The 25003-nt window shown below is 66.1% G+C and overlaps 6 protein-coding genes across 6 annotated transcripts; 2 read left to right on the top strand and 4 right to left on the bottom strand.

Annotated features, from left to right (window-relative positions):
- Nucleotides 1-98: 98 nt before the first annotated feature.
- Nucleotides 99-3408, bottom strand: EMIHUDRAFT_465781 (hypothetical protein; the record flags this gene model as incomplete). The annotated part of the gene is made up of 8 exons (XM_005759924.1): nt 99-473; nt 550-784; nt 1149-1233; nt 1960-2338; nt 2470-2674; nt 2748-3042; nt 3137-3311; nt 3377-3408. The coding sequence occupies 8 exons, from the start codon at nt 3406-3408 to the stop codon at nt 386-388; spliced, it is 1494 nt and encodes a 497-aa protein (XP_005759981.1). The 3' UTR covers nt 99-385.
- Nucleotides 3409-4666: 1258 nt separating this feature from the next.
- Nucleotides 4667-5368, bottom strand: EMIHUDRAFT_218538 (hypothetical protein; the record flags this gene model as incomplete). Its single annotated transcript, XM_005759923.1, has 2 exons — nt 4667-5089; nt 5351-5368. The coding sequence occupies 2 exons, from the start codon at nt 5366-5368 to the stop codon at nt 4667-4669; spliced, it is 441 nt and encodes a 146-aa protein (XP_005759980.1).
- Nucleotides 5369-7181: 1813 nt separating this feature from the next.
- EMIHUDRAFT_438587 (hypothetical protein) lies at nt 7182-8289 on the bottom strand. Its single transcript, XM_005759922.1, has 4 exons — nt 8273-8289; nt 8025-8202; nt 7668-7882; nt 7182-7544 (listed from the first exon to the last, which is right to left on the bottom strand). Exons 2-4 carry the CDS (start codon nt 8192-8194, stop codon nt 7462-7464), a joined length of 468 nt encoding a protein of 155 aa, XP_005759979.1. The 5' UTR covers nt 8195-8202; nt 8273-8289; the 3' UTR covers nt 7182-7461.
- Nucleotides 8290-10686: 2397 nt separating this feature from the next.
- Nucleotides 10687-11667, top strand: EMIHUDRAFT_106575 (hypothetical protein; the record flags this gene model as incomplete). Its single annotated transcript, XM_005759921.1, has 1 exon — nt 10687-11667. The coding sequence occupies one exon, from the start codon at nt 10687-10689 to the stop codon at nt 11665-11667; it is 981 nt and encodes a 326-aa protein (XP_005759978.1).
- A 1588-nt stretch (nt 11668-13255) lies between these two features.
- EMIHUDRAFT_558078 (putative DNA repair protein DNA polymerase, kappa) lies at nt 13256-15560 on the bottom strand (the record flags this gene model as incomplete). The annotated part of the gene is made up of 4 exons (XM_005759946.1): nt 13256-13635; nt 13973-14235; nt 14725-14881; nt 14912-15560. Coding segments are annotated over 4 exons (1449 nt in total), but the record flags the coding sequence as incomplete, so codon positions are not given.
- Nucleotides 15561-16788: 1228 nt separating this feature from the next.
- Nucleotides 16789-17802, top strand: TIM (triose-phosphate isomerase; the record flags this gene model as incomplete). Its single annotated transcript, XM_005759920.1, has 3 exons — nt 16789-17017; nt 17142-17409; nt 17538-17802. 3 exons carry the CDS (start codon nt 16789-16791, stop codon nt 17800-17802), a joined length of 762 nt encoding a protein of 253 aa, XP_005759977.1.
- Nucleotides 17803-25003: the final 7201 nt, after the last annotated feature.

Raw genomic sequence — 25003 nt, 5'->3', positions numbered from 1 at the left:
TGTTTTCTGTTTTCTGTTTTTCAAAACGCCCGCCCGCCCGCCACCCCGAGGCGGCTCGGCCCCCCACTGACCGAGAGATTAAAAACGCTCGGCCTGTAAAGTGACACAGTATTTTTTTAAACACCGACGTGTGTTTTTTAGAGACGTCATCCGAGAGCTCGTGCTCGAGAAGTCTAGAGAGGTATCAGGTAAAGGAGAGGCGCGACGCCGGGTACGGACCACGGTGGAGCGGACCCTCGAGGACCACAGCTCGTAAGCACGCGCCCCCTTGTGTACCCGAACGCGTCGCGGTCGCGTTCCCACCCCCATATCTGCGGCCGAACTGCCGAGAAGGGCAGAGTGCAGCTGCCCCCTCGGCCTCGGCCGGCGCGCGGGCGGGCGCTCGTCACACATCGTACGGGAGGCCGTGCAGCCTGCGGCGCGACGCGTCGAAGAAGTCGAGGTAGTCGCCGCCGCGCTCCGAGGGGAAGAGCCTAAGGAGGAGACGCCTCTGTCCGGGGCAAGGTGCCGCGCGGGAGAGCGACCGCAAGAGAGGGAGAGGGGGTGCGCCGCCGCCAGCCGCCCTGCTTCGACCGGCGGAGCTCGGCGTTGACATGTCGCAGCATCTCGCACTCCTGCTGAGAGAGAGCCTCCGCCTCCGGCTGCGCCGGGCCGCTGCCCCCGCTCTCCGGCAGGCCGCTTGCCGCCTGCTGCGCCGTGGGCCGCTCGGTGCCGCCCGCCGCCGGCCCGCTGCCGCGCGGCGGGACGGGGACGCCGATCGTGTTGAGCAGGTCGACGAGCATGCCTGGCGAGGGGAAGGGGGGGAGGGGGGGGGGGAGGGGAGGTGGCGCATTACGAAGGGGGTGGGGGGTGGGGGGGGTCGCCGCCGCCGTGCGGCTTTGATCGAGCAAGAGCCTCGGCGATATCTCGGCGACATCTCGGCGACATCTCGGCGACATCTCGGCTACATGCCGCCGCTCTTGACGCGCAGGTCGAGGCGAGAGTCCGTCTTGAGGGCGGGGTCGAGGTTCACCTAAGAACCAGTCGAGGCTCACCTCGCACCGGCGCCTGCCCTCGCCTCGAGCAGCCAGCATGGCTGTGCTACAGCATGGCTGTGCTACAGCATGGCTGTGCTACAGCATGGCTGTGCTACAACGTCGTGTCGGTACGTCGCGGGTAGATCTCGGCTGCAGCACTCGCCTCGAGCAGCCATGGCTTTGCGTCGCTGTCGAGCATCACGTCGAAGCCGAAGACCTGCACAGGAGTTCTCCTCACCCTCACCCTCCTCCTCCTCCCAACCCCCTCCTCGCGCCACGTTGTAGGGACGGTGGCCTGGAAGCACTGCCGGTTGGGCTCTACCTATCTGTCTGTCTATGCCTGGAACCACTGCCGGTTGGGCTCTACCTATCTGTCTGTCTATGCCTGGAAGCACTGCCGGTTGGGCTCTACCTATCTGTCTGTCTATGCCTGGAAGCACTGCCGGTTGGGCTCTACCTATCTGTCTGTCTATGCCTGGAAGCACTGCCGGTTGGGCTCTACCTATCTGTCTGTCGATGCCTGGAAGCACTGCCGGTTGGGCTCTACCTATCTGTCTGTCTATGCCTGGAAGCACTGCCGGTTGGGCTCTACCTATCTGTCTGTCTATGCCTGGAAGCACTGCCGGTTGGGCTCTCCCCTCGCGTACGAAGGCAGGTACTCCTGCATCCCCTCCACCATGATGGACTCGACGCCTGGAGGAGAGGACGACACGTCCGGGGGCACGTCCGCGGCCAAAGTCGGGTGACGCGGGAGGGGGAGGAGGGGTGGGGTGGGTGTGGGTGGGGGTGTGCTGCGGCGCCGATCATCGTCTTGACGACGATGTCGTCCACTCGCCGCCACACCTAGGAGTACACCTCGCGTCTCCTCGCCTCCCCTCCCAGCCTCCCGTCTCGAGCTCCGCCCGCCCGCTGCCCGCGCCTCGCTCGCCCGCGCCTCCCCCACCTCGCGCAGCAGCCTACAGGGAGGTAGAGTGTCGCCCGGGAGGCTGCGCTCGGCCCCTTCCCCCCTCCCCCCGCGACACTCGGGCGTGCGCCGCTGCTTGAAGGCTGCGAGGGACCACTTGGAGCCGCTGGCCTCGGAGTCGTCGTTGACGAAGCCGGCCGAGAGCTTGTTGAGCGAGTAGTTTGTTAGGTGCGCGCAGCGGCCCTGGAGGCCGGGGTGTGTTGTCTCACCAGTTGAGGGGCTGAAGGCTGAGGGCTGCAGGCTGAGGGGCTGGCGGGGGGGGGTGTTGGAGCAGGTCGCCTGTATGTCGTCGAGCGTGTACGGCTCGGTGGCGAAGCGGGCGAGCCCCTCGCCGTACTGGTACACGGTCAGCGGGTGCCTGCGAGGGAGGGAGGGAGGGCTGGTTTGGAGGGAGAGGCGCGGCGGGCGGGGCTACATCGCGGCTACATCGCGGCTACGTCTCGGCTACGTCTCGGCTACGTCTCGGCTGCATCTCGGCTACATCTGGACCAGCTGGTGACGAGGACGTAGATGCGGATGTCGGACTTGAGTCCGTCCAGGAGGAAGGGGCGGTCGAGGTAGCGGGAGGCGACGCCCCGCTGGCCCTCGCCCAGCAGCTGCTGGGGCAGCTCTGGGCCGGAGCGGTGGAGGCTGATGCCGCGCCCGCAGTACGCGGCTGCGGGCTTGACGATCCAGACGGCCTTTGGGTCGGTGCCTGACAACAATCACAACAATGAGGACTGCTGTTCTCACAACAATGACGATCCAGGCGGCCTACGTGTCGGTGCCGTCGTCGCCGCTGGCGCGGATGTGCTCGCTGAGCTGGCTGAGCTGGTGGGGGAGGAGGAAGGTGGTGGGCATGAAGTCGAAGGCGTCGGCGCCGAAGCGGCGCCGCATCCGCAGGTAGTTTGTCCACAGGTTGGCCTTGAGCGTCAGGCAGTTTGCCTTTGGAAACTTGTTGACCCTCTGGTGCGGCTTCATCAGAGGCAGCTCGCACGGGTCGACCTGGCCGGCGCACCAGAAGATGTTCCACTCGGCGCCGGGACGCTCCACGCGCGCGAAGCCGTGGTCGCGCAGGATGACCTGCGGGCCAGGGGCCGATGTTGAGAGACGCGAGCTATGAGCGGCGGCAGCACTGCCGCCGGTCGACGCGTGTGTGGCGAGAGGAGCGGAGGACTGCCTGGAGAATGTTGGAATTGTGCATCGTCTTGGAGTTGTTGTAGTAGGACAGCGTGATCCCATCGAGCGGATTGCGACCGATGGGACGGTCCTGCCACGAGCCCTTGTATTCGAGCGGGTTGGATGGCACCCGGAAGATGAGCCGCGGCTCCTCGTCGGGAAGCTCCTCAACCCTGCAGCGGCGGGAAGGGGCTGCTCGGAGACGACAGTAAGGGCGCAGCGAGGGCTGCTGGCGCACCACGGGAGCTGGTCTTGGCTGCTTGAAGCCATGGAGCGCGTTCAGCCTCGACCCTTGAGCCGCAAAAAAAAATATGTGCTTGGCGTGGTCTGCCCGTCGGGTTGCTGCCCTAATCCCACCAGGGGTTGTCTGCTCTATTTATTTATTTAGAGCGATAATCCATGACGTGGACAGGGACGGCGGCTGATGTGATCTTTCCGTCCGTTACACATAGATGAAACTCGGGTAAACAGACGTTGGCATAAAGCGGGTGCCCTCCATCTCATGCAAAAATCAGATCAGTGCTTTTGTCGACTATTGCTGGCTCTCTGTGCACCTGCAACGCCAGGGACTGTGCTTGGAGAGTGCCTCGCAGCGCTGCTGCGCCGGTGAATTGGGCCGCAGCGCAAGCTCCACTGGTGGTCGCGACGGTCGGGAGGACTCTTGGCGCTGACAACATGAGGCGCGCGATTGCGCTAGACGATCGTTTGATGCAGGAAACTACGCGCCAGATCTACAGATGATGGCGATGACTGCCTTTGGTGAGATTGCAGGGCCCCGTTACTCTGACTGTTTTGTCGCCATTCGCTCGCACTTCGAGCTGGTGTTCGCCTTCCTGAACTGGTATCGTTTCGCAGGCAAGACCAACAAGCAGGTGAAGCGACGCAAGCGTGGCCTTACCTGCCGCGAAGGCTGCCCTTGTGCAACAGCTGAGGGTCGTGCGCGCTTCAGGCCCGGCGACACTTTTGTTCAGCGCGACGAGTTCGGCATTCACCCGGAAACGCGCTGCGGCGTCTGGAAGCCGCCTTGATCAACATCGCGTCGGCTGGATGCAGTTTGGCCGTATGCGTGAGTTGGATCTGGCGTGAGGAGATGCAAGCCGCCTTCTCGATCGATCGTGTCACGAGTGGGGATGGAGAACGGGGATCGTCTGTTATCTTCTGGACGATGGCGCCGAGACTGCAGCGAGCAGGCAGGAAAAATTGCTGCAGGATATACGACTGTATGGAGGTAGGATCAATGAGAAGATTGACCCCGCACCTCGTGCGGACGGCATGCACGTGAGGTTACTGCGTATATAGAGAGCCGTACTGAGAGCGACCGCGGAGACTCAAAGTGCTCCAAGATGCTGCTCTTTTCATATTTACCTACCGGCACACCCGTCTGGTATGGCTAACATCTCTGTCACACAAGGAACCGAAGACGACACACGTCACAGGAGTGGACAGCAGCTCTCATACGTCATGCGATTACAACGTCGGATACGTGTTCTCGTACACTGTCTCACTCCACGTTCATCCCCGTTACGCGTTAGTCAAAGCGCCTGGCGTAGGAGGTGACGACTTTCTCAAAGTCGCTCTGTGAGACGCTGCCCGCCCCGGACGGATCCGACTGGGCAATCATAGCGGCCAGCTCTGCATCGTCGACATCCTCGCCAATCTCGTCTGCAATCTGCCGCAGGTCCGACGCGGTCAGAGCGCCGCTTCCCCGGCGGTCAAAATGGCGGAACGCCCTTTGAATGTCCTCCGGCCCCGGCCGCTCCGCTAACTTTGTCAGAAGCACCTTCGTGAAGCCGTCAAAATCTATCCGCCCGGTTCCGTCTTTGTCTGCCTCGCTCACAAAAGCCTTGATCTCCGCCTTCTCGGGCTCAGACCCCAGCGCTCGGAGCACCACCCACAGCTCCTCCGCATCGATCGTCCCAGAGCCGCTGGCATCGAAGAGATCAAACGCGTCCTGCGATGCGTGGGAGTCGCGCTCGCGGCCGGCCGCAGCGATGCATGCATGTGTGTGTCTTGTGCCGTCGAATGTGATGGAAGGCCGGTAAGATTGGCTCAATGGCCGGGATGGGGACAACGCGCCCGAAAATCGCGAAGCTGATCGTCGCGCAGCTCCTTCCTCCTGCGGAAGAACTGGGCGTCCTTCATTCGTCCTGGGCGAGCGGAGCCAGGCGGGCAAGGGCGAGCGGGCGCCCGGGCCGCGAAGCGGTTACACGACCTTCCCGATCAAAACCATTTTTTTCGGCGTGGGATACGCGAGATCGGCTCTGACCTCTGTTTCTCTACTCCTGATAGCACGAAACTCGAAAGATCATAATTAATTATGACGAATGGGATGCCGTCGCGCTTCGTTCGCAACGAGTGCTTTGCGCGGCTCCTCCTTCCCTTAGAGCAGTTGCCGCTCGCTCTAGCTAGAAGCTAGAGCGAGGCCTTCCCCGTTTCCGTTTTGAATTCCCCAGGCGCCAGGCGGTTGAAGTGTGTGTGCACCTCCCGGCATGGCCAGCCCTGGTCTGCGGGCCGATTCTTTTGCGGTATCTCCTCTATCTCCCTCTATCTCCCCGTATCTCCTCGCATCTTCTCGCATCTCCCCGTATCTCCCCGTCTCTCTTATCTCCCGGTATCTCCAGCGGTACTAGAGAGTCTCCCGGTATCTCCCGGTATCCCGCGGTATCCCGCCATATCTCCCGCCATATGCATATCCCGCCATATCCCGCCATATCCCGCCATATCCCAAGATGCAGAAACAAGCTTTCAGTGCCGACAAGTGTAGGCACTGGATTATCGTGCGCGCGGAGCGCGCTGGTGCTACCCGGACACACGCGCGGAGCGCGCTAGCTGGACACACGCGCGGAGCGCGCTAGCTGGACACACGCGCGGAGCGCGCTAGCTGGACACACGCGCGGAGCGCGCTAGCTAGACACACGCGCGGAGCGCGCTGGCACCTATGTGCGCGGAGCGCACCGCGGTACCGGTAGAGTCTAGACACATGAAGACAGTCTGTTGCAGTCAGTTGTGGCCACGCTGCTTCGAAGCTGGCCTGACGTCGTAGCACGCGTCTGGCAGACGCTGTGTCTCTGCCTTCTTCCGCGTCATGACCACACCCCGCTGCAGCGAAGCTCCAATGCCGCCCCTCTGTGCATGTGACCTGTCGTTGTGGTGAAAGCGGTCTTCCCAGTTGAGCCCGCCCCAGTTCTCGAGCGCACGGTTGATGAAGGGCACGGCGACGGCCGCATGTAGCGCCCAGAGACACGCGCGGAGCGCGCCGCTGCAGAACACGCGCGGAGCGCGCCGCTCCACAGGCGCGGAGCGCCGCCACTTGGGATTGGGCCTGTGGGTGGGCCGAGTGGTTCCTAGCGTGTGAGTCAACTCTTAATAGAAATCGCACCTAGCCCTCCTCAACCCTCAAAATTTTCTTCGGGGCGCGCTCCCCGCGCGCGGCGCTCCGCGCCTGACTCCTTGAGCGGCGTAGGCGCTGGCTCGCACATGTTCTGCAGCTTGGGCCATATCCCGCCGCCTGCCCCGGCCTCCGCGACCTCATCGATCCCCACGGCCTACCCCGGCCTCCGCGAGCCGAGCCGCCGCCCCCCCCCCGCCCCCACGACGCTACCGGGGGGCCTGGGGCGGCGGCGGCGGCGGCGGGCGGGGGCATGGCCTCGCGGCCGCTGGCGCCGGCGCCCGGCGGGGGCGGCGGGCGGGGCGCCGCGGCGGCGCGCAGCGCGGCGAGCGGGCGCCCCGGGCGCGTCCCACAGCCGCCGCCGCCCCCCCGCGATCCGCCCGGAAGATCACGGCATCACGCGCGCGCCGCACACACGCCCGCGCGAGCCGCGAGAGACGCGCCCCGCCGCCGCGCCGGCGCCGGCGCCCCAGTCGCGAGCCGCAGCCGCGAGCCGGGTGCCCCCCCCGTCCCCGCCCATGGCCGTGCGCCGTGGCGCCCGCGTCGCGCGTGCGGCCCCCAGCCCCGCGCGCGTGGCGGCTGGCGCGTGCGCGTGCGCCCCGACGCGGGCGAGGCAGAGTCGCCGCGCCCCCACGCGGCCGGGGCGCGCAGCGGGTAGACAGTAAAGAGAGTGAAGATTAAGAATGCAGATGGCGTGATACTGACCGTGACACGGCCCACCGGACCCCTATACTCGTAGCCCGCCGCGGGACTTCCACCCCCCCCCTCCCCCAAGCGCTGCGGGCTCCGCGCGCTGCGTATGCTCGCCCGCCGCGTCCGCGAGGGTGAAGAGAGGTGGAGCGCGCGCACACACGGCGCGCTTGCGGACGGCGCGAGGGCGCGGCGCGGCGCACCGGCCCGTACCACCACATCTGCTGGCCACAGCCGCCTCACGCCTAGCCCTTCTTCTTGGACACACCGACGGTGCGGCCCTTGCGGCCGGTCGTCTTTGTGCGCTGGCCGCGCACGCGCAGCCCCCCTGCGGAGGTCGAACGTCGGACGGGTTAGCCGGGGGGGGGGGGGGGCAGGGCAGGGCGGGAGCGCAAGGGCGGGCGGCTGGCACGGCCAGGGCCAGGGGAGGGGGAGGAAGGATCGCGCGCACAGTAGTGGCGGAGGCCACGGTGGGCGCGGATCTTCTTGAGCCGCTCCAGGTCGTCGCGCAGCTTCATGTCGAGCGTGTTGGACACCACCTGCGAGAACTTTCCGTCCTTGTTGTCCTTCTTCCGGTTGAGCATCCAGTCGGGAACCTTGAACTGGCGCGGGTTCTGCATGATGGTCACCAGCCGCTCAACCTCCTCCGCAGTCAGCTCGCCCGCCCTGCAGCCGAACGGCCACGCGCGGTCAGCGCACTCCGCCCGCGCCGGCAGCGCGCGCCCCCCGTTGCCGCGCCCTGGGCCGCCCTGTGCCGCTTTTAGGGGGAGAGAGCGGAAAGGGGGGGCAGGGAGGGCGAGGGACGCACCGCTTGGTGAGATCCACCTCGGCCTTCTTGCAGCAGATGTTGGAGAAGCGGCGGCCCACACCCTTGATCGAGGTGAGCGCAAACATCACCTTGACCTTTCCGTCGAGGTTGGTGTTCAGCACACGCAGGATGTGCTGGAAGTTGGACTCGTTCATGATGAGCGACCCCATGGCGGCCCCTGCAGCGGCGGGCGGCGGCGAATCTCGGCTCGCGGCCACGGCGAGGGGCGCTGTGGGGGAGAGGCGTGCCTCGCACAACCCACGCGCTCCACGTTCGGAGTTATTTTTTCTTTTTTCAGGAAGAATCCGTGTGTTTGTGTGCGGTGTCCGGTGCGGAGTCTCTCTCTGATCCCACCTGTGGTGTTGGGTGTGAGGTTGTGGCGGTTTCGATCCCAAGGGGGGGAGCTGATCCCACTCAGTAACCAACTCTCAGGGGCAGTAGGTGGGCGAGCCTCGAGCGCGCTCATCTCGATCGTCAAGGCGTCGCTACGCGCGGTCTTCCGCGGGGGGAGCTTCGTCGACGGGTGCGGGATCGCGGCGCAGTCAGTGCCGTGGCGATGCCTCCGGCTGTTTGCGGCGGGCGGCTTGCTGCTCGCGGCGATGGCAGAAAACTCGTTCGTGTCGTGGCCTAGGTCGTGGCACACCAAAAGAGCTTATGCTCTGGCGAGATGTGAGGCGCATGCGCCCAGGAGGGGAGGGCGCATGCGTAACGACGCTGCTAGAGATGCGTTTCGGGGCCCAGAGATAAAACTTCTGGATGCCATGCATGACCTAGAACCTTAGTAGTGTCCCCAGCTATGGGCGTGTCCACGTTGGAGCCAGGTGTGGTGTGGGCGCGAGAATAGCTCCGCCGTTAATGGAGGCAACCGATGCGAGTCGACTGGTGTGTGTCGTCGTGGTTTCGTATCAAGAATACTCAAATCCGTGAACCTCGATGGTTTCTTCATTTCGTCTGGCCCGCCGTTGCTGCTGTCATTGCTGCTCATCGACGCGGGCTCTCTCGGCTAACGGGACCGGCCCCAGCTTCGGCTGAGGGTTGACAAGCTGCCGAGCCCAAATCACTGTGAGCACTTGGAGCACTTGGAGTGCAGTCGGCAACCTCACATCCAGGTGTGAAGTCGCGATTTCTTGTTGATTTTCAAAAAAGAAAAATCTCTCTCTTGCTGCTGTCATTGCTGCTGTCATTGCTGGCTGTCTCTCATGAGCACCCCCGCAGGACAGTGTCACAATGGGATGTGGTGCCACTAACGAGAGAGACAGGACACTCAAGATCTGCACGCACGCGCGCGCGACCGCTCACTCGCACGCCCGACGCCACATGAGAAACCCTCTCAACAGTAGCCACGCACCGTGTCAGCAGCAGCGGGCGTGAGTCACAGAATCTGCAAAACCCTTGCCCTCCTTCCTCCAGCATGTGCCGTATGGGCTCCAGCGCTGGTTCATCTGCCGCTCAAAAATCTCACGCGAGCGAACGGCGTCAATCATCAACCGCGAGGGGATTGGGACCTTGAAATCCACGATCGCAAGCAAACGCGCAGAGCATCGTTGAGCAACACACCTCGGGTATTGAACCTCTTGGCCATTGCCGAGCCACAACTGGCGTTGATCAGGAACTCTCATGTAGAGAGCTCGGCTCTGCTACAAGAAAGCAGGCTCGCCCTACACAGAGAAATTCTGAGGTGAGGAGCAGGAGTTTTGCAAAATGTGTGAGACGTACAAACGCTGCTGTGCATCAAGCGCTGAGAGCTACATCCACGCGCACCGGTGTCTTATTTTAGTCCATGGGGTGTAATTCACAGATGGGTGGGTGGGCGGTTGGGCCCCTTCGCTGGTCTAGGGCTATGGCTGCCTCACTGTGGCGCTGGCGCTGCCTCGCTGTCGCTGTCGCTGTCGCTGTCGCTGTCGCTGTCACTCGCAGGGTCCCGCGCTGACATTGTCACCGCCTGTCGCTGGCGTCCACTGGCTTCACTGTCACTGTCAGTATGTATGTATGTATGTAGGAAGGTGAAGAACAGTCAGGCTCGGACTGGACACCGACGCGGTAGGGGTGGACGCTGGACAGATGATGACGACACGCACGAGCGACACACAGACACAAACAAGCTCACAAGACACACAGCCAGCGGGCTGCCACACATCCTGAGTGGGCATACACATCACTCAAGGCCACGTCCCCCCTGTCGCCCCCCCAGCACTCCAAGGTGCCAAGAGACAAACAACAGCACAACAACACAGACAGGCGACGGGGGCGAACGTGTGAGACTAGAGCAGGCATGCTCCGCCTCTAGCAATCTCGTCGCCGGCCGCAAGGCATGGACGAGACCGTGTGTTGGATCTTGTGAGGTGTCTATGGACGCCCTCCTCACAGGCTATTGGCCAGCCGCTAGCCCTAACTCGCACTCATGGGTGACGACAGTTCATTGGATGAGTGGTTGCGAGCAGAGGCGCGTGTGCTGAATCTAGATCGCACGCCGTGGCATATGACTTGGGTAGGCGTGCGACCGCAGCGCGCCCGCCGAAGGCTCGACGGGGCGCGCAAAGAAAGAAAGAAAGAAAACAGACAACCCAAGGGAGGGATGGGAGAACGGCACGCCGTGTCAGATGGCTGTGGCCTGGTATTTCTTATCTTCGCGCTGCCACTTGGTTCGCCTCCGTTTGCAGCCATGCTGTCGAGCGATCTCCTCAGCTGTGGCATCGACCGGTGGTACCCGGACCTGCGCCGGCTCACCATCCGGAGCGTCCTCGTCCCGCTTCCGCCCGACTTTGCCGCCTACCTCGTCGCCGACGGCGTCGTGCTCCCTGGCGGCGATGACGAGGCTGGCGCGAGCCCGGCGGGCGAGGAGGCGGACGACGAGTCCGCGGACGGCTCGGCGGCGTTGGCGCTCCCCGCCTCGTTCGAGGCGGTCCGACGCGCCATCGACGACGGCATCGAGCGGCTCGGCGGCGCCGTCTTTGTCAAGCTCAACTGGTCGGCGCCTCGCGACGCCGCGTGGGTGCTGGGCGGCAGCCTCAAGTGCACGAGCTCGGAGGACGTGCTGCTGCTGCTGCAGTCGTCGGACCGCGCCGCCCACGACCTGACCGAGGCGCGCCGGATGTGCGAGGACGCCGCCGCCGCCGGCGAGGGCGGCGCAGGCGTGGACGCGGCCGGCGAGCCGCACGGCTTTGTGCTCGCCCTGCGAAAGTGGTGCGAGCTGCAGCCCTCGCGCGAGTTCCGCTGCTTCCGCGGCGCCGGCGGCCGGCTGCTCGCCGCGTGCCAGCGCGACCGCTTCTCGCACTTCCCGGAGCTGGGCGCGCGGCGCTCGCGCGACCTCGGCCTGCTCGAGGCGTTTGGGAGGGAGCTGCCCTCTGCGCCCGCTCGGGTGGTGTGGGACGCGTACGTGGACCGGAACGACAAGGTGCACCTCGTCGACCTCGCGCCCTTCCACGAGTCGACCGACCCGCTCCTCTTCGAGTGGGAGGAGCTCGTCGCGCTCGACGACGCCGCCGCCTCGCCGCCGCAGCTCCGGCTGGTGGCGGAGGGACACATCGCGCCCTCGGCTTCGATTTACAACGGCTGGCCGCAGGAGCTGCAGCAGCTCGGCCAGCAGGACCTCGAGTCGCTGATACAGACCGCGCAGAAGGCCGCGAAAAGCGCAGACTCGTAGTAAGACCTGTGCATTGGTGTGTGCGCGGTGTGTGTGTGAAGAGCTAAAACGATCCTAAAAGTGTGCGTGTGCTGCTGTGTCGGTAAACTCAAAACTGTAATCAACGGTGTAAGCCCGTCGCTCGCGAAGTCTGGTGCACTAACGCACTTCTCAACCAAGAGCTACCAGAACAGCAACGTACCGTGGACCTGGACCGGAATTATGCCGGACCACACTGTATACTCCCACGTGAAATCGTGATGGCCCCTGTACTCCCGCACGTGAATCGTCACGTGTGCGTATATGGCCCCGCTGCGAGGCCCCCAGTGTGTGCATGTGTTCATCGCATGTGAGACGTGTGGCGGCTGGCGCGCGCTGCGCCGCCCATCGCCGTCCGTCTCCCTCCGCTCAAAGTGTGCGTGTGCTGCTGTGTCGGTAAAGCCGTAAACTCAAAACTGTAATCAACGGTGTAAGCCCGTCGCTCGCGAAGTCTGGTGCACTAACGCACTTCTCAACCAAGAGCTACCAGAACAGCAACGTACCGTGGACCTGGACCGGAATTATGCCGGACCACACTGTATACTCCCACGTGAAATCGTGATGGCCCCTGTACTCCCGCACGTGAATCGTCACGTGTGCGTATATGGCCCCGCTGCGAGGCCCCCAGTGTGTGCATGTGTTCATCGCATGTGAGACGTGTGGCGGCTGGCGCGCGCTGCGCCGCCCATCGCCGTCCGTCTCCCTCCGCTCGAGTGAGCCTCTCCCAATGCCAGACATCGGCGGGTTAGCCGGGGGCTCCGCCGCAGAGCCGCTCGACCGCCGCCTGCAGGTTCGCCGCGCTGTGCCTCAGCGCCCCTCGCGCGGCGCTCTCTCCGAAGCCCATCGCGACGAGCTGCGCCACGCCACGCTCCACCTTGTCGTCGGCAGACAGCCGTACCGCCGCCCCGGAGAGGGAAGCGGTGCCCGAGGCGCTGAAGGGGAGCGTGCCCTGCCGCTCCCGCTTCTTCGGCTGTCTGGCCGGCGCGGGAGGCGGCGGCGGCTGTGCCGAGGCGAACGAGCCAGGCACGCGCAGGAAGCCGGGCGGCGGGGGGAGGGTCTGCTTGGCCGGCGCCTCCTCAGCGTCGCTGGTCAGCTCTTCCGCGCCGGCGCACTCGTCCACGTCATACCACCGCACCGCCTCCTTGTCGCTCCACTCGTCCGCGAAGCAGCCGTCGCCCTCTCCGCCCGGCGGAGCAGCGCGGGGAGGCGAGGGTGGCCGCGGCAGCGCCTCCGCCTCGCCGCCCTCCGCCTCGCCGCCCTCCGCCTCGCCGCCCTCCGCCTCGCCGCCCTCCGCCTCGCCGCCCCACTCGTCCAGCTCCTCGAGCCCGCACCCGCCCCCCCCACACCCGCCCCCCCCACCCGCCAGCCCGCCCCCGCGCTGCCCCCACAACTCGTCCAGCCGGCCGGGCCCCGCCCCTCTCCCTCCGCCCCCTCCGCCCCCGCCCTCCGCCCCCGCGGCGGCCCGGACCCGCGAGAGGCCCGTCATCATCACGCCGATCGAGCGGAGGCGCAGCCGCGCGTGGGAGCGAGTCGAGTCAGGCACGCCCCCCTCCGCCGCGCCGCCCCGCCTCAGCTCCCTCTCCAACAGCGGCAGCGCGCGCGCGTACAGCTCGCCCGCGCTGCCGATCGCGGCGCCGCGCGGCGCGGCGCGCGACCGCACCTCGAAGCTCGAGTCCTTGAGCCGGAGCGTGAGCTTCTCGCCAACCAGCCCCGCGGCCAGCATGCTCGCGCCGAGCCCCTCGCACATCGTCCACAGCTGGCGGCGCAGCGCCGCAGGCTCGTCGCTCGACCCAAACGTGTCGGAGAAGGAGATGCCCTTCTGCATCGCGCCCGCGTCGCCGCCCCGCTCTTTCTCGCACCAGCCGAGCGCCACCTGCAGCAGCTGGTCTGCCTGCGGGACACGTCCCGGACGTGTCGTGGACGCGCCACGGCTCGCGCCTCCTGCCGCGGCTGGTGTCGCCCTGCCGCGCGAGAAGAGGCGGTGCTGTATCTCGGCTACATCTCGGCTATATCTCGGCTATATCTCGGCGCCCTGCCGCGCGAGAAGAGGCAGTGCGCCTCGGCCGCAGCCTCGAGCAGCTCTCCGCCGGTCCGCACGCCGAGCACCTCCTGGAGCAGCTTCTCGGCGACGCGGCCGAGGAACGGGACCTGGCCACGAGGTGTAGCCGAGATATAGCCGAGATGTAGCCACGAGATATAGCCGAGATGTAGCCGCGAGGTGTAGCCGAGATGTAGCCGAGATGTAGCCGCGAGATGCCGAGGTATAGCCGAGCTGTAGCGCATGAACTCGGGGCAGCCTCGTGGTGTGCGGCCGAGGGCGGGGGCGCCTTGCGCGTCGGCGTGGCCGAAAGGAAAGCGAGGACCGCCTCTACCGTCGGCGAGACGGTGTGCTGCCCGTCCGGCTTGTTGACGTCGGCGCCCATCTTTGCGAGCAGAAAGTTGGGCGCGATGCCGGCCTGATCAAATGGAGCCACGAGACACTCATCAGACGTCGAGAAGCAGAGAGCAGTGCGGCGACGCGCCGAGAGCGTCAGCCCGCCCGTCGCGTCCCTCACGCGCCGCCGGATCTCGGACACCACGGGCCCGGCCAGCGCGTGCACCCTTCGCGCCGCCTCCACCTCGCTCAGCCAGCTTGCCACGCCCTCGCCGACCTCGCCCGCCTCCTCGCCCGCCTCCTCGCCGCCCCACCCCCACTCCCCGCCGGACATGTCCCACCGCGAGGAGAGCGGCGCCAGCCGCGGGGCAGCGCCGGCCTCCCCGCCGCCCGCCGGGCAGCCGCAGCCCTCTCCGCTAACCAGGCTCGCCCTCGCGTGGCTGCCGAACCTATCTCAGCAGTTAATTAGCAGTTAATTAGCAGTTAATTAACACAGGCTCGCCCTCGCGTGGCTGCCGAACCTATCTCAGCAGTTAATTAGCAGTTAATTAGCACTTAATTAACACAGGCTCGCCCTCGCGTGGCTGCCGAACCTATCTCAGCACCGCACGGCGGATCACGCACCGGTGCGCACTCCCCCAGGCTCGCCCTCGCGCGGCACGCCGCACCGCACGCGCCGCCGCAGGTAGTGCGTCAGGTCGAGCGAGCACTCGTCGTACCCCATCCCGCACGAGACGGCCGGGTCGTACTCACGGTACACCTCCATCGCCGTCGCCGCAACCTCGGCGTACTTTTCGTACTCGGCCGGCACAAACGTCAGCTCGACCGACGGCATCCCAAACTCCTTCCCGCGCCGGCACAGCTCCTTGGCGACGAAGCCGGGCTGCCCGCTCCGCACGCCCCACCGGCGCGCGACGTAGTTGGCCGTCAGCACCAGCGCGCCGCCCACCGCCAGGGGCCTCTCCGCCAGCTCGGGCCGGTCGCGCATCGCCACCGCGGCGTAAAACTGATCAAAGTCGACCACGACGCACACGCGCTCGAGCCGGCGCGAGGCCTCGAGGTCGGCGCGCCGCGCCGCCACCGTCGCGCGGGCGGCGGCGCGCTCGGGCTCCGAGACCTTGCGCTTGGCGGCGAGCAGCTTCGCGACACGCCGGTCCACGGCCCTGTCGAGCTTGCGCTGGTGCGCGGTGAAGGGCGAGTTGGCGGCCGTCTGAAGCACAATCTCTGCAATCTTCTCGCTGTCGACACCGTCCATCCCCGCCTTTGCCGACGAGGAGACGTACAGCGCGCGGGCCTGGGCCGAGAAGGAGGGGCCGCCAGAGGAGGGGCCGCCAGAGGAGGAGCCGGCGGCAGAGGAGCCGGCAACAGCGCCGCCGAGAGGAGGATTGGTCACGCCGCCGTGCCCTTGTGTAGAGGAGCCGGCAACAGCGCCGCCGAGAGGAGGATTGGTCACGCCGCCGTGCCCTTGTGTGGGCGCAGCCGCCGAGGTTACCGCCGCCATCCGTGCACGGGATGGTTGCGATGGAACGATGGAGGTGGAGGCACGGCACGGTTGGTATAGTAGGGGGAGGGCTCCGCGGCTTGGAGTACTTTTCAGTTGCAACCATCGCGAGATCCACACACTAACACAGACATCTGAAGAAGGAAAGACGCGGGAACATCGTTCGACCTCGTGTGACATGTTGTATGGCCACCGCCTCCCGAGAAGGTCCCGGTCCCGCGAGAAGGTCGACGAGAAGGTCTCGGGCTCGATCGCGATGGATTACCCCGACTTTTTGCTTACCGGCGCCCCTTGCCCTTGCCCTTGCCCTTGCCCTTGCCCCCAGTAATCGGCGGCGCCGGACCCTTTCGCTCGTCCAAATTTGCCCGTATCTAGATAGTTACCGTTGTGGTTGTACAATTCTTACACTCCCGACTGCCCGTCGGCCGGTCAAGGCGAGAGGGGCCCACATCTCTCCTTCCGGGCCCCGCTTCCACTCCCATTCAGGCAGCCGACACCCCATCGGATCGGCGGCGACGGGTGCGATCTCGCCGTCTGAGCCGCATTCTGCACCTCCCAAAAAGTATGGTCGGGATTACGCTCACAGCGGAGCTGCTCGGCGTCAGTGGTGGACATGGGTCGATGGTCGGGTACAACAAGCGCTTCTCTGCAATGAATGGGAGGAATGCCAACCTTGCCTGTCTGGCCGACATGCAAGCTGCCGCAGCCCTGGGCCGAGCTTGGTCGGACTTTGGCCTCTGGCTGCTACCGCGAGGGAGGGCACCCGTGTGTGTATCTGCGTCTCACCGGTGCAGCAAAGTGGGCAGAGTGGTACAAGAGGAGCAGCCGCCGCCGCCAGCCGCCAGCGCGCTAAAAACGACGCTTTTTTTTCGCCGGTACTTTGGCCGTACTTTCTTCTCTGTACTTTGGCCTCGAAGGTGCCTACCCAAGCTCAATTTTATATAGCAGGGCCCGCCCCCAGTTCGGTCTAGCGGAGACTGAACAGGCGCTCGTGCAAGCCCTACCGCATCCGAAAGTCGCATCTGAGGCGGCGGGCCCCCGTGGCGTGACCCAGCGGAGCACTCCTTCGCCGCTCGCTGCTCTAAAAATCCGAAGTCCGTAGTTTCTTGGTACGCTGCAGCCAGATCGTGCGATGCTCTCCACCCTCTCGCTAACGCTGTCCTACCAGGTGGGCGTGCCCAGTGGCCGCGCCGCCATCGGCACCCGCTCCGCCGGCGGGCCGGCCATGATGGCGCGCACTCCGCTCATGGCGGGCAACTGGAAGATGAACACGGACCTCGACGAGGCTGTGGCGCTCGCGAAGGCCGTCTCTGCAGAGGCGGACAAGGCGTCCGGCGTCGACGTGGCGGTGTGCGTGCCGTCCCCGTTCCTGATTCCGGTCAAGGAGGCGCTGGCTGGCGGCAAGGTCGGCCTCGGCGCGCAGGACTGCCACTGGGAGGACGCGGGCGCCTTCACGGGTGAGAGAGCCGCCCTCGCCGCCTCGCGCCGGAGCGCTGCGCCACCCCCGCCGCTTGCCGCCCTCGGGAGAGGAGAGCTGGCCGGCCGGAGCACCGGGAGCGACCGGCGGCCGCTCCTTCGCAGGCGCGATCTCGACCTCGATGATCAAGAGCGTCGGCTCCGACTATGTGCTGGCCGGCCACTCTGAGCGGCGGGCGGTCTTCGGCGACTCGGACGCGGACGTGAACAAGAAGGTGCTCAAGATCCTGGCGGGCGGGCTCAAGGCCATCCTCTGCATCGGCGAGCTCAAGGAGGAGCGCGAGTCCGGCGAGACGTTCAACGTTTGCGCCACGCAGCTCTCCGAGGGACTGGCGGGGGTGGACGCGGCGATGATGAAGGACATCGTCATCGCGTGAGCGCCGCCCTCGCCGCCCCTCGCCGCGCCACCCCCCACCCCCTCCTCTCCCCGACGCCGCACCGCCCGGCGCAGACGCCGCGGGTCGCCCCTCACCTCGCCCCTCGCCCCCCCTCCGGCTGCAGGTACGAGCCGGTGTGGGCCATCGGCACCGGCCTCACGGCGACGCCCGAGGTGGCGCAGGAGACGCACGCGTACATCCGCAGCTGGTTCGTCGAGAACTACAGCCAGGAGGTTGCCGACGCGGTGGTGATCCAGTACGGTGGCTCGGTCAACGACAACAACGTCGACGACCTGATGGCGTGCGCCGACATCGACGGCGCCCTCGTCGGCGGCGCCAGCCTCAAGGCGGACTCCTTTGGGCGCATCGTCAACTACGTGAAGAAGTGAGCCAACGCCGCGCCGAGCGTTTGTTCGCAGCAGTGCCGCGCGCCGAGGCCGATCCCGCCAAAACCCGGACCGCGGCGTGTTGCGCCGCGCCCGCATAGGCGCGGCCGGGGCCCTGCTTTTTTGAAGAGGTAGGCCCCCTTGGCTAGACGTGCGCGGCACGCCACCATGGCCTCAGTTAAAATGAGCGGTGGTAAATTCTTTTTGGCGAGCGCGAGTTGGACCGACGCTTCTGGCGAGTACAGACCACGCCTCACTTTTTCACAGTGCTTTTCGCTGCGCATGTGCTCGAGCCCCGGCGAGGGGCGAGCGCGAGCCGCGAGGGCTTGTTGTCCGAGGAGGCCACCGGCCAAAAGCGCATGTCTTGAAGGTCCGATACTGGAAGCCCATATACGACCTTACACTTGTGCTGTGAATAGCAGCGTGGACTCGCGACGACGCTTGAATGCCGCCACAGCGAGCGACACAGCGAGCCTGGGCCTGGAAGGGCACCGCCTCGCTCTCCGACGCTGCCGCCGACACCTTTGCGCTGCGCAAAAAGCAGGCTCGCGTGAGCTCAGCGGCGCTACACCACGCCAGGTGGATTGGCAGTGCCGTCGAGCCGTGGCAGTGGCAGCCGCCTCACATTGCCGAGCCCGCGTCTATGCTCGATTCGCCAAGCATCGTCCCTCTGCAGGGCGCGGACCTGGCCGCAGGTCACACCGCCGTCGCGCAGGCTCTCCTCTCGCGCTTTGAGCTGCTGGCGAGGGCGTGCACCGAGGCGAGGCAAGCCGCCGCCCTCTCCGAGACACGGCGCCGGTCGGCCGAGGCGGCCGCCGCTCGTGCAGAGGCGGCGGTTCGCGAGAAGTTCGAGCGCGAGGTCGAGATGACGCAAGCCCTCCACGCCGCCCAGCAGAGGGACGAGGCTGCGGCAACGCGGCTCGCCGACCTCGAGGCGTCGCTGCGGTCGGCGCTTGCAGAGGTGGCAGCATCGCGGCGCGAGGCGGCAGCGGCGGCGGCCTCGAAGGCTGAGCTGGCCCGGGTGCGTGCTGACGCGGCGGAGGTGCAGCACCGCTGGGAGTCCGCCTCCGCGCGGGCGGGAGAGCTCGAGGCGCAGCGGGACGAGCTCGAGGCGCAGCTGGCCGAGGCGCGCCGGAGCTACTCCGAGGCGGAGGCGGAGGCAGACAGGGAGGCGGAGGCGCGGGGGGCGGCGGAGCGGGCCGTCGCTGCCCTGCGCGCCGACGCGGAGGAGCGGGCGGCCGCCTCGCGCGCCCTGCTCGAGGCTGCGGAGCAGGCCGCCCTCGGGGAGGGGGGCTGGAGGCAGCGCTCGCCCAAGCCTTCCACGAACCGCCACCTCGATGGCACCGTCCTCAGGCGACGCGGGCGGCGGAGCGGGAGGCGAAGGAGCGCGCGGTGTCGGAGGCCGAGGCGAGGCGCGATCTCGCGCGTCTCGAGGCGCAGGCGGCGACGCACATGCTGGTGAGACGCGCGCGCCTGCGGCTCCTCCCGCGATTCGCTTCCCTTGCCCGCGGTTAGGCGCATCGGGAGGGACGCGCCGAGGGGGCAGGGGGGCCCGCCGCCCTCCCCTCCGACCTCTCCTCGAACCTCTCGCGGCGACTCGAGCGGCTCGAGGAGGCGGCCGCTCGGGGCGGGGAGGAGGCGGCCGCCGAGGCGTCGGCCGCCGAGGCGTCTGCAGCCGCCGTGAGCCTGTGCAGGCGCCTCCTGCACCGCGCGGCGGTGGAGGTTGCGGTGGCGCGGCGGGACCGCGACCAGGCGCGCCGCTCGGTGGCGCGGCTCGTGTCGTGGGTGGGAGAGAAGTCGCTCGGTGTTGAGGCGGCCGAGGCGATGGCTCGGGCAGACCTGGTGGAGGCGGTCGGCGAGCGGGCGGCGCGGCTTGAGGAGAGGGCGGGGCTGGCGGCGGCGGAGGGGGCGAGGGAGGCGCGGGGCGAGCTTGCGACCCTCGCCGAGGTGCTGCGGCTGGCGGCGGCAGCGGGGCCCAGCGACCAGCCACCGCCTCCGCCGCCGGACGAGGGCAGCGCGGGGCCGTCGTCGTGATTAATTATACAGTATACAACAGTCAACTTCTAGAGTGGTAGCGGCAACCGGTAAGTGGGACGCAGACACCCGACCATGTGGTGACATGTGATCATATTGGACACATTGTGTCTTCCACCTACCACCACCTTGGGGCGGGGAATCTGGTGTCTTCCTTGGTATGAGGGATCTTCAATCCGCACTCGCAGGCTACGGGCTCCCAGTGCGATTTCTTTTTCCCGACGCCGGCCGCGAGCAGCCCTCGACGCCGTGCCCTCGCCGGACTTCGCAGCCTCGCTGCCCAGCGTTCCTGCCGCAGCAGCGCTGACCATGGCAGGCGGTGCCGACAGCGAGGATTGCTTGGAGTGCAAGCTCGTGGGCAGCGGCGCCATGTTCAGCCTCTCGGGCTACTTCTTCTACCTGTCACGCAGCCCGCGCTTCTCCTCGTCTTCAACCTCGGGTCTCCGCTCCTTCAATGGAGTCATGTGTGCTGCGTTTGCCGCCGCCGGTGTGGCGCGCTTGTTTGCGGACGACGTACGGAGAGTGTTGGCGAGACAGTGAGACGCGAGCAAACGTTTGCGGGAGACGCATGGGGAGGGTTCTCAGACACAAAGGGTCGCACTCGCTGCGCCCCTCACGCGCTGGTGCGGTGGTGGGACAGTCGCCGAGAAGCAGTGTCCGACACACGTGGCCCACCGACATACTGCCCGTCGTATCGCTTGGGTGTACCGAACGGTGAGTTGCGGTTTCGGTTGGGCGTTGGGGGACTTTTGGGTTCACAGCCGGATTGTAATTTCGTGGAGGAGCTTTTGACGGCCGCGGCCGTCCGACTCGCGCCACCGCCTAACTGGCACTATTGTAGCACCGTTGGTGCGCCTGCCACAAGTTGAAGTGTTCCCCGCGGGGCGACGAGTTTGAACGCGCAGAACGGCGCGCCGCCTCGTGAGCTGAGAGTCAGTCTCTCTCGCAGCACACCGCACCTCCACCTGTCACCTCTCACACACGTGTGAGTGTTAGAGTTGTTTGGTATTGCTAAAAATCTCTCTCACACGGTGAGGGCTTAGAGCATAGAGGCCCACAAAATCCGGAGAGATTCTCTTACGTTCTCTTCAAATCGGTCGAGCGGGTCGAGATCATTGTGTTTTGTCCCCCACACGGCACACGGCTCACGGGTGTGGCGCAGAGGCACCTCTCCTGCGAGTCCGGCAGGCCGCCGCGCGCCGACACAGCTCTAGCTGGGTCGAGCTGAACCCGCAGCTAACCTCAGAGCGGAAACTGTGGCAAGACTACTCGAGTACAAAGACTCAAAGGTCACGAGTTAGCGGGGGGGGGGGGGCGGGGGGGGGGGCGTAGCTGGAGACGGTGTCAGGAATCATCTACACACGTGGACTATCTCTTAAGTGCCGAAGATCCCAGGGCGGATCTTCCAGCCCCTTTCGGCACCGCAGCGCGGTCCTACGGCCAATGGCGGCCGCCCCGATGGCCCAGCTGGCCAGGCCGGGTCGGCTGCATGTCCAGGCTGGCCGTGGGGGTCATTGTTGGGTCATTGTGTCTCGTTTGAACACGGTTTTTTGGCCGACGCAGAAGATCCTCTAGAGGATCTTCTGCCGGGAACCAATATCAGAGCTCTGAACGGCTGATCTGTGAGCCCCCCAGCACAGTAGGGATTGATTATGATCAGATCCATCACTCACTGGCCGGGGTTGAGTTCTTCTCGACGATAAGCCGCGTGCAGCGTGCCTGAAGTTCAGCCCCGCACGACGCACAGACGTGCCGGCTAGTGGGCTGCTAGCGCTCTGCGGGCAGCAAATGTCGCACTTCTGGGCCACCACGCCGGTGATATGACCTAACCCGGTCAGTCTGAGGCTGCAGCCATGATGGTTGCGCTCCTCCTGGTGTCGGCGGACCACTTCTCGGCTTGAGCTAGCGACGAGAATGATCAGCGTGAGGTGGACTCACGAGGGAGGCCGAGGGTCGCCATGTTGGGCACACAGGTGCCATCCAGGCAGAAGTATTGACCAGACAATGAATACGGACAATATCCTTACAAAGAGAGCGATGCCTTCCCACCTGCTGACCGCTTCTGCGGTGGTCGCCACCAATGCAACGACGGCACTCGCCGGCCACGTTGCTGGCCAGCACCAACAATTCTGGGCGCCGGTCGGCCCGAGGCATTGCTAGGCCTGCTCAGGCCGTGCCACATGAGCACTGAATGGCCTCGCAGGCGGCTCATGGGGCCGGTGACGGCGCCCTGCGCCGAAGATCCCAGGGCGGATCTTCTGGCCGGCACTTAAAGATGCCCTGCAGCCGTATTCAAGATGCGTTGCACTTGGAGCACTTGGAGTGCAGTTGGTAGCCTCACATCCAGGGCCGGGGAGCTCAGAAGCGCACCCAGCGGGCCGGATGATCGGGATCGGGCTACGGGCTAGAGAGCCCTGACCCCTAAGAGCTAAGTAAGGGGGGGGTGCGCGGTCGCAGGGCCATAACACGTCTCCGAGGGATAGTTCCGTGTACCGGGTTACCCCTTAACTGCAGAACGCACCCTCATCCTCGACCGTGGGGGGGTGCGCGGTCGCAGGGCCATAACACGGGTCTCCGAGGGTTGGTTCTGCGCTCCGGGTTTCCCCCAGCGGCGGAATTTTTCCCTCGCGCTGTGGGTCCCCCTAGCTGCGGAACGCCCCCTCTACTCGGAGCTAAAGAATACTCTCCGAGGGATAGTACCGCGCTCCGGGTTTCCCCTAGCACTTGGAGCACTTGGAGTGCAGTCGGCAACCTCACATCCAGGGCCGGGGAGCTAAGAAGCGCACCCAGCGAGCCGGATGATCGGCATCGGGCTACGGGCTAGAGAGCCCTGACCCCTAGCTAGGGGGGGGGCGCGCATTCGCAGGGCAAGGGCCTTAAAGTAAACACGGGTCTCCGAGGGTTAGTTCTGCGCTTTGGGTGTCCCCAGCGGCGGAATTTTTCCCTCGCGCTGTGGGTCCCCCTAGCTGCGGAACGCCCCCTCTACTCGGAGCTAAAGAATACTCTCCGAGGGTTAGCCCCGCGTACCAGGTTTCCCCTTAACTGCAGGACGCTGCCCTCTACTCGGAGCTAGTAATACGAGAATACGCACCGCCCCAACGCAATATCACACTACGCGACGATAATACGAGAATACGAGAATACGCAGCTGCGAGAGGCGGCGGCAACGAAGGAGGTGGAGGAGAGGGGGGCGAGGGTGATGGTGAAGGTGGCGACGACGGCTGTGGAGAGGGAGGCGGTGGAGGAGGCGGGGGGCTTGGTGTCGGCGGCCACGGATGAGGTATCGGCGGCCACGGCGAGGGAGGGGGTGGGGGAGGCAACGGCGGCGGGGGGGGGAGCGAGAGATGGGGTGGCGGAGGAGGCGGAGGCAGGCGAGGCGGCGGCGGGGGTTGGCACGGGGGCGGCAGAGATGGAGAGGGGGGAGGGGGGGGGGAATGAGGGAGAAGGAGAGAAAGAAAGAGGAGGAGAGAGAGAGAGGGCTAGGATGGGGGGGGAGAGAGAGGGGGCAGGGGGGGTTTGGAATGTCCGACTCCCGGGTGGAGACACTGCCCTTTGCAGGAGTCACGTGTCCCCAACAACCGGCAGTCGGTAATGAGGTTTGGTTGGTTGAGGAAGACGGCCCCCGGTTCCTATAAAGAAACAGCGAGGTAAAGTTCGGCGGCTATGATAAACCGAAAGTTGTCGTAAAACGCGGGCGAAAGCAAAGCAGAGGGCGGGCGCTTTCTGCCGCAGCGATGCCCGCAGCCTGTCGAGCAGCTTCCGCGGCGCACGTGCGCCGCGGGGTTGAACGACAGCCGCGCCTCTCGAGCCACCCGTGCCACGCGCGGCGACGCGCACCCTGCGCGCCAGTCGGCGCACTGGCAGTACTGCACCAGCCAGCACGGCGTGGAGCAATGCATCCAGGGCATTGTGTTGGGCGCCAGCCAGCATGCCTCAGCACAGAGCAAGAGCGCATGCTGCGCACCCTGGCGCAGCACCAGCTCGCCTCCAATCAGGCACTCTCACCACTGCACAGCCGCCCACGAGCGCCCGCAGCTGCACTGCTCAACGCTCAAGCTCAGGAGCCTCCCCTTGTTGTCGCAGCTTTGTGCAGTGCAGCGTGCGAGCAGCGCAGCACCAGGCAGACCCGTGGCACGCCCGGGCGGCTGTGGGACGGAGGCCCGCCGAGCGAGTGCGAGCCGCATCGGCGGCCATGTCTCCCGCAGCCGCGAGCGAGCGGTGCAAAGAGGCAGCGTCGCGCATGCTTTTCCGTAACGGTCTGATGTGATCTCTTGCGTTTTCCCTATTGAAAGTCGCGACAAATGTCCCTCGTCCAGCCTGCAGCATGGCGAGGCGCGAGAGCGCAACGCGGTCGCGGTGGCGCACCGAGAGGGGCCGCCTGGCCACCGCTGCCACGGCGCCGCACGGACTTCACCCACTTTCGCGACTGTGGCCATCCAACAGTCTGCCGGCGCGGCGGGCGCATTCGAATGCGCCGGCCGCGCCGGCAGACTGCCAGTGCTTGCTATCCCGGGCGCACGTCAGCCGCGAGGACAGCGCTGCATCGCCGCCACAGCAACGCCTCCCCCGCATGGCCGCCGCCAGCAATGCCGCCGCCAGCCGCCGCATCCAGCCGCCGCCGCCAGCTGCCGCCAGCACTGCAGCGACAGCTCTCTGCTGCCCAGGCGCCGCCGCGGCCACGAGTGTCACCGCCACGTCCCACGAGTGCCACCGCCGTCAGCGTCGCCATGGCCACTGCCGCCGCCAGGGGGGCGAGAGAGGGGCTCCATATGTGTGTATGAGGTGTGTGTCTGGAGGAGCTGTCGCTTCCTGTACAGGAAACGCAGGTATTTCGAATAGCAAACGCGCTTATAGTTGCAGGGCATCTTTAAAAAGAAATAGTTCGCGCCTCTTCATTAGCATTGGATCGCTGCTCGTAGAGTCCGTCACATACTTGTCAGGTTTGTCCTTCTCGGTCGGCCCGGCCGCGCTGCCGCAGCCGGCTCCGCCCGGCTCGCCGGGCTGCTCCGCCTCGCACTCCGCCGCAGGGCGGCACGGCGCCGCGACGCTCGCTGCGCACTCCGAGGCGTCCTCTGCAGACTGCTGGCGCCGCGGCAGCGGACAGCGCTGGCTGCTGCAGCCTGCGCAGTCTGCCGCGCAGTCTGCCGCCGCGCTGCTCGCCAGCGCTGCG

This window comes from Emiliania huxleyi (genome assembly GCF_000372725.1).
Source record: "Emiliania huxleyi CCMP1516 unplaced genomic scaffold EMIHUscaffold_79, whole genome shotgun sequence".
In the NCBI taxonomy this organism is placed as follows: Eukaryota; Haptophyta; order Isochrysidales; family Noelaerhabdaceae; genus Emiliania; species Emiliania huxleyi.
Note: the sequence above shows the minus strand (reverse complement) of the source record. Positions and strands in the feature narration are given on the sequence as shown.

Coding starts and splice junctions, on each gene's coding strand:
- EMIHUDRAFT_438587 (XM_005759922.1), bottom strand. CDS start 8,194: ATGGGGTCGCTCATCATGAACGAGTCCAACTTCCAGCACATCCTGCGT. Junction 7,883..8,024: donor GAGGTGGATCTCACCAAGCG/GTGCGTCCCTCG, acceptor GTTCGGCTGCAG/GGCGGGCGAGCTGACTGCGG. Junction 7,545..7,667: donor CCGTGGCCTCCGCCACTACT/GTGCGCGCGATC, acceptor CGACCTCCGCAG/GGGGGCTGCGCGTGCGCGGC.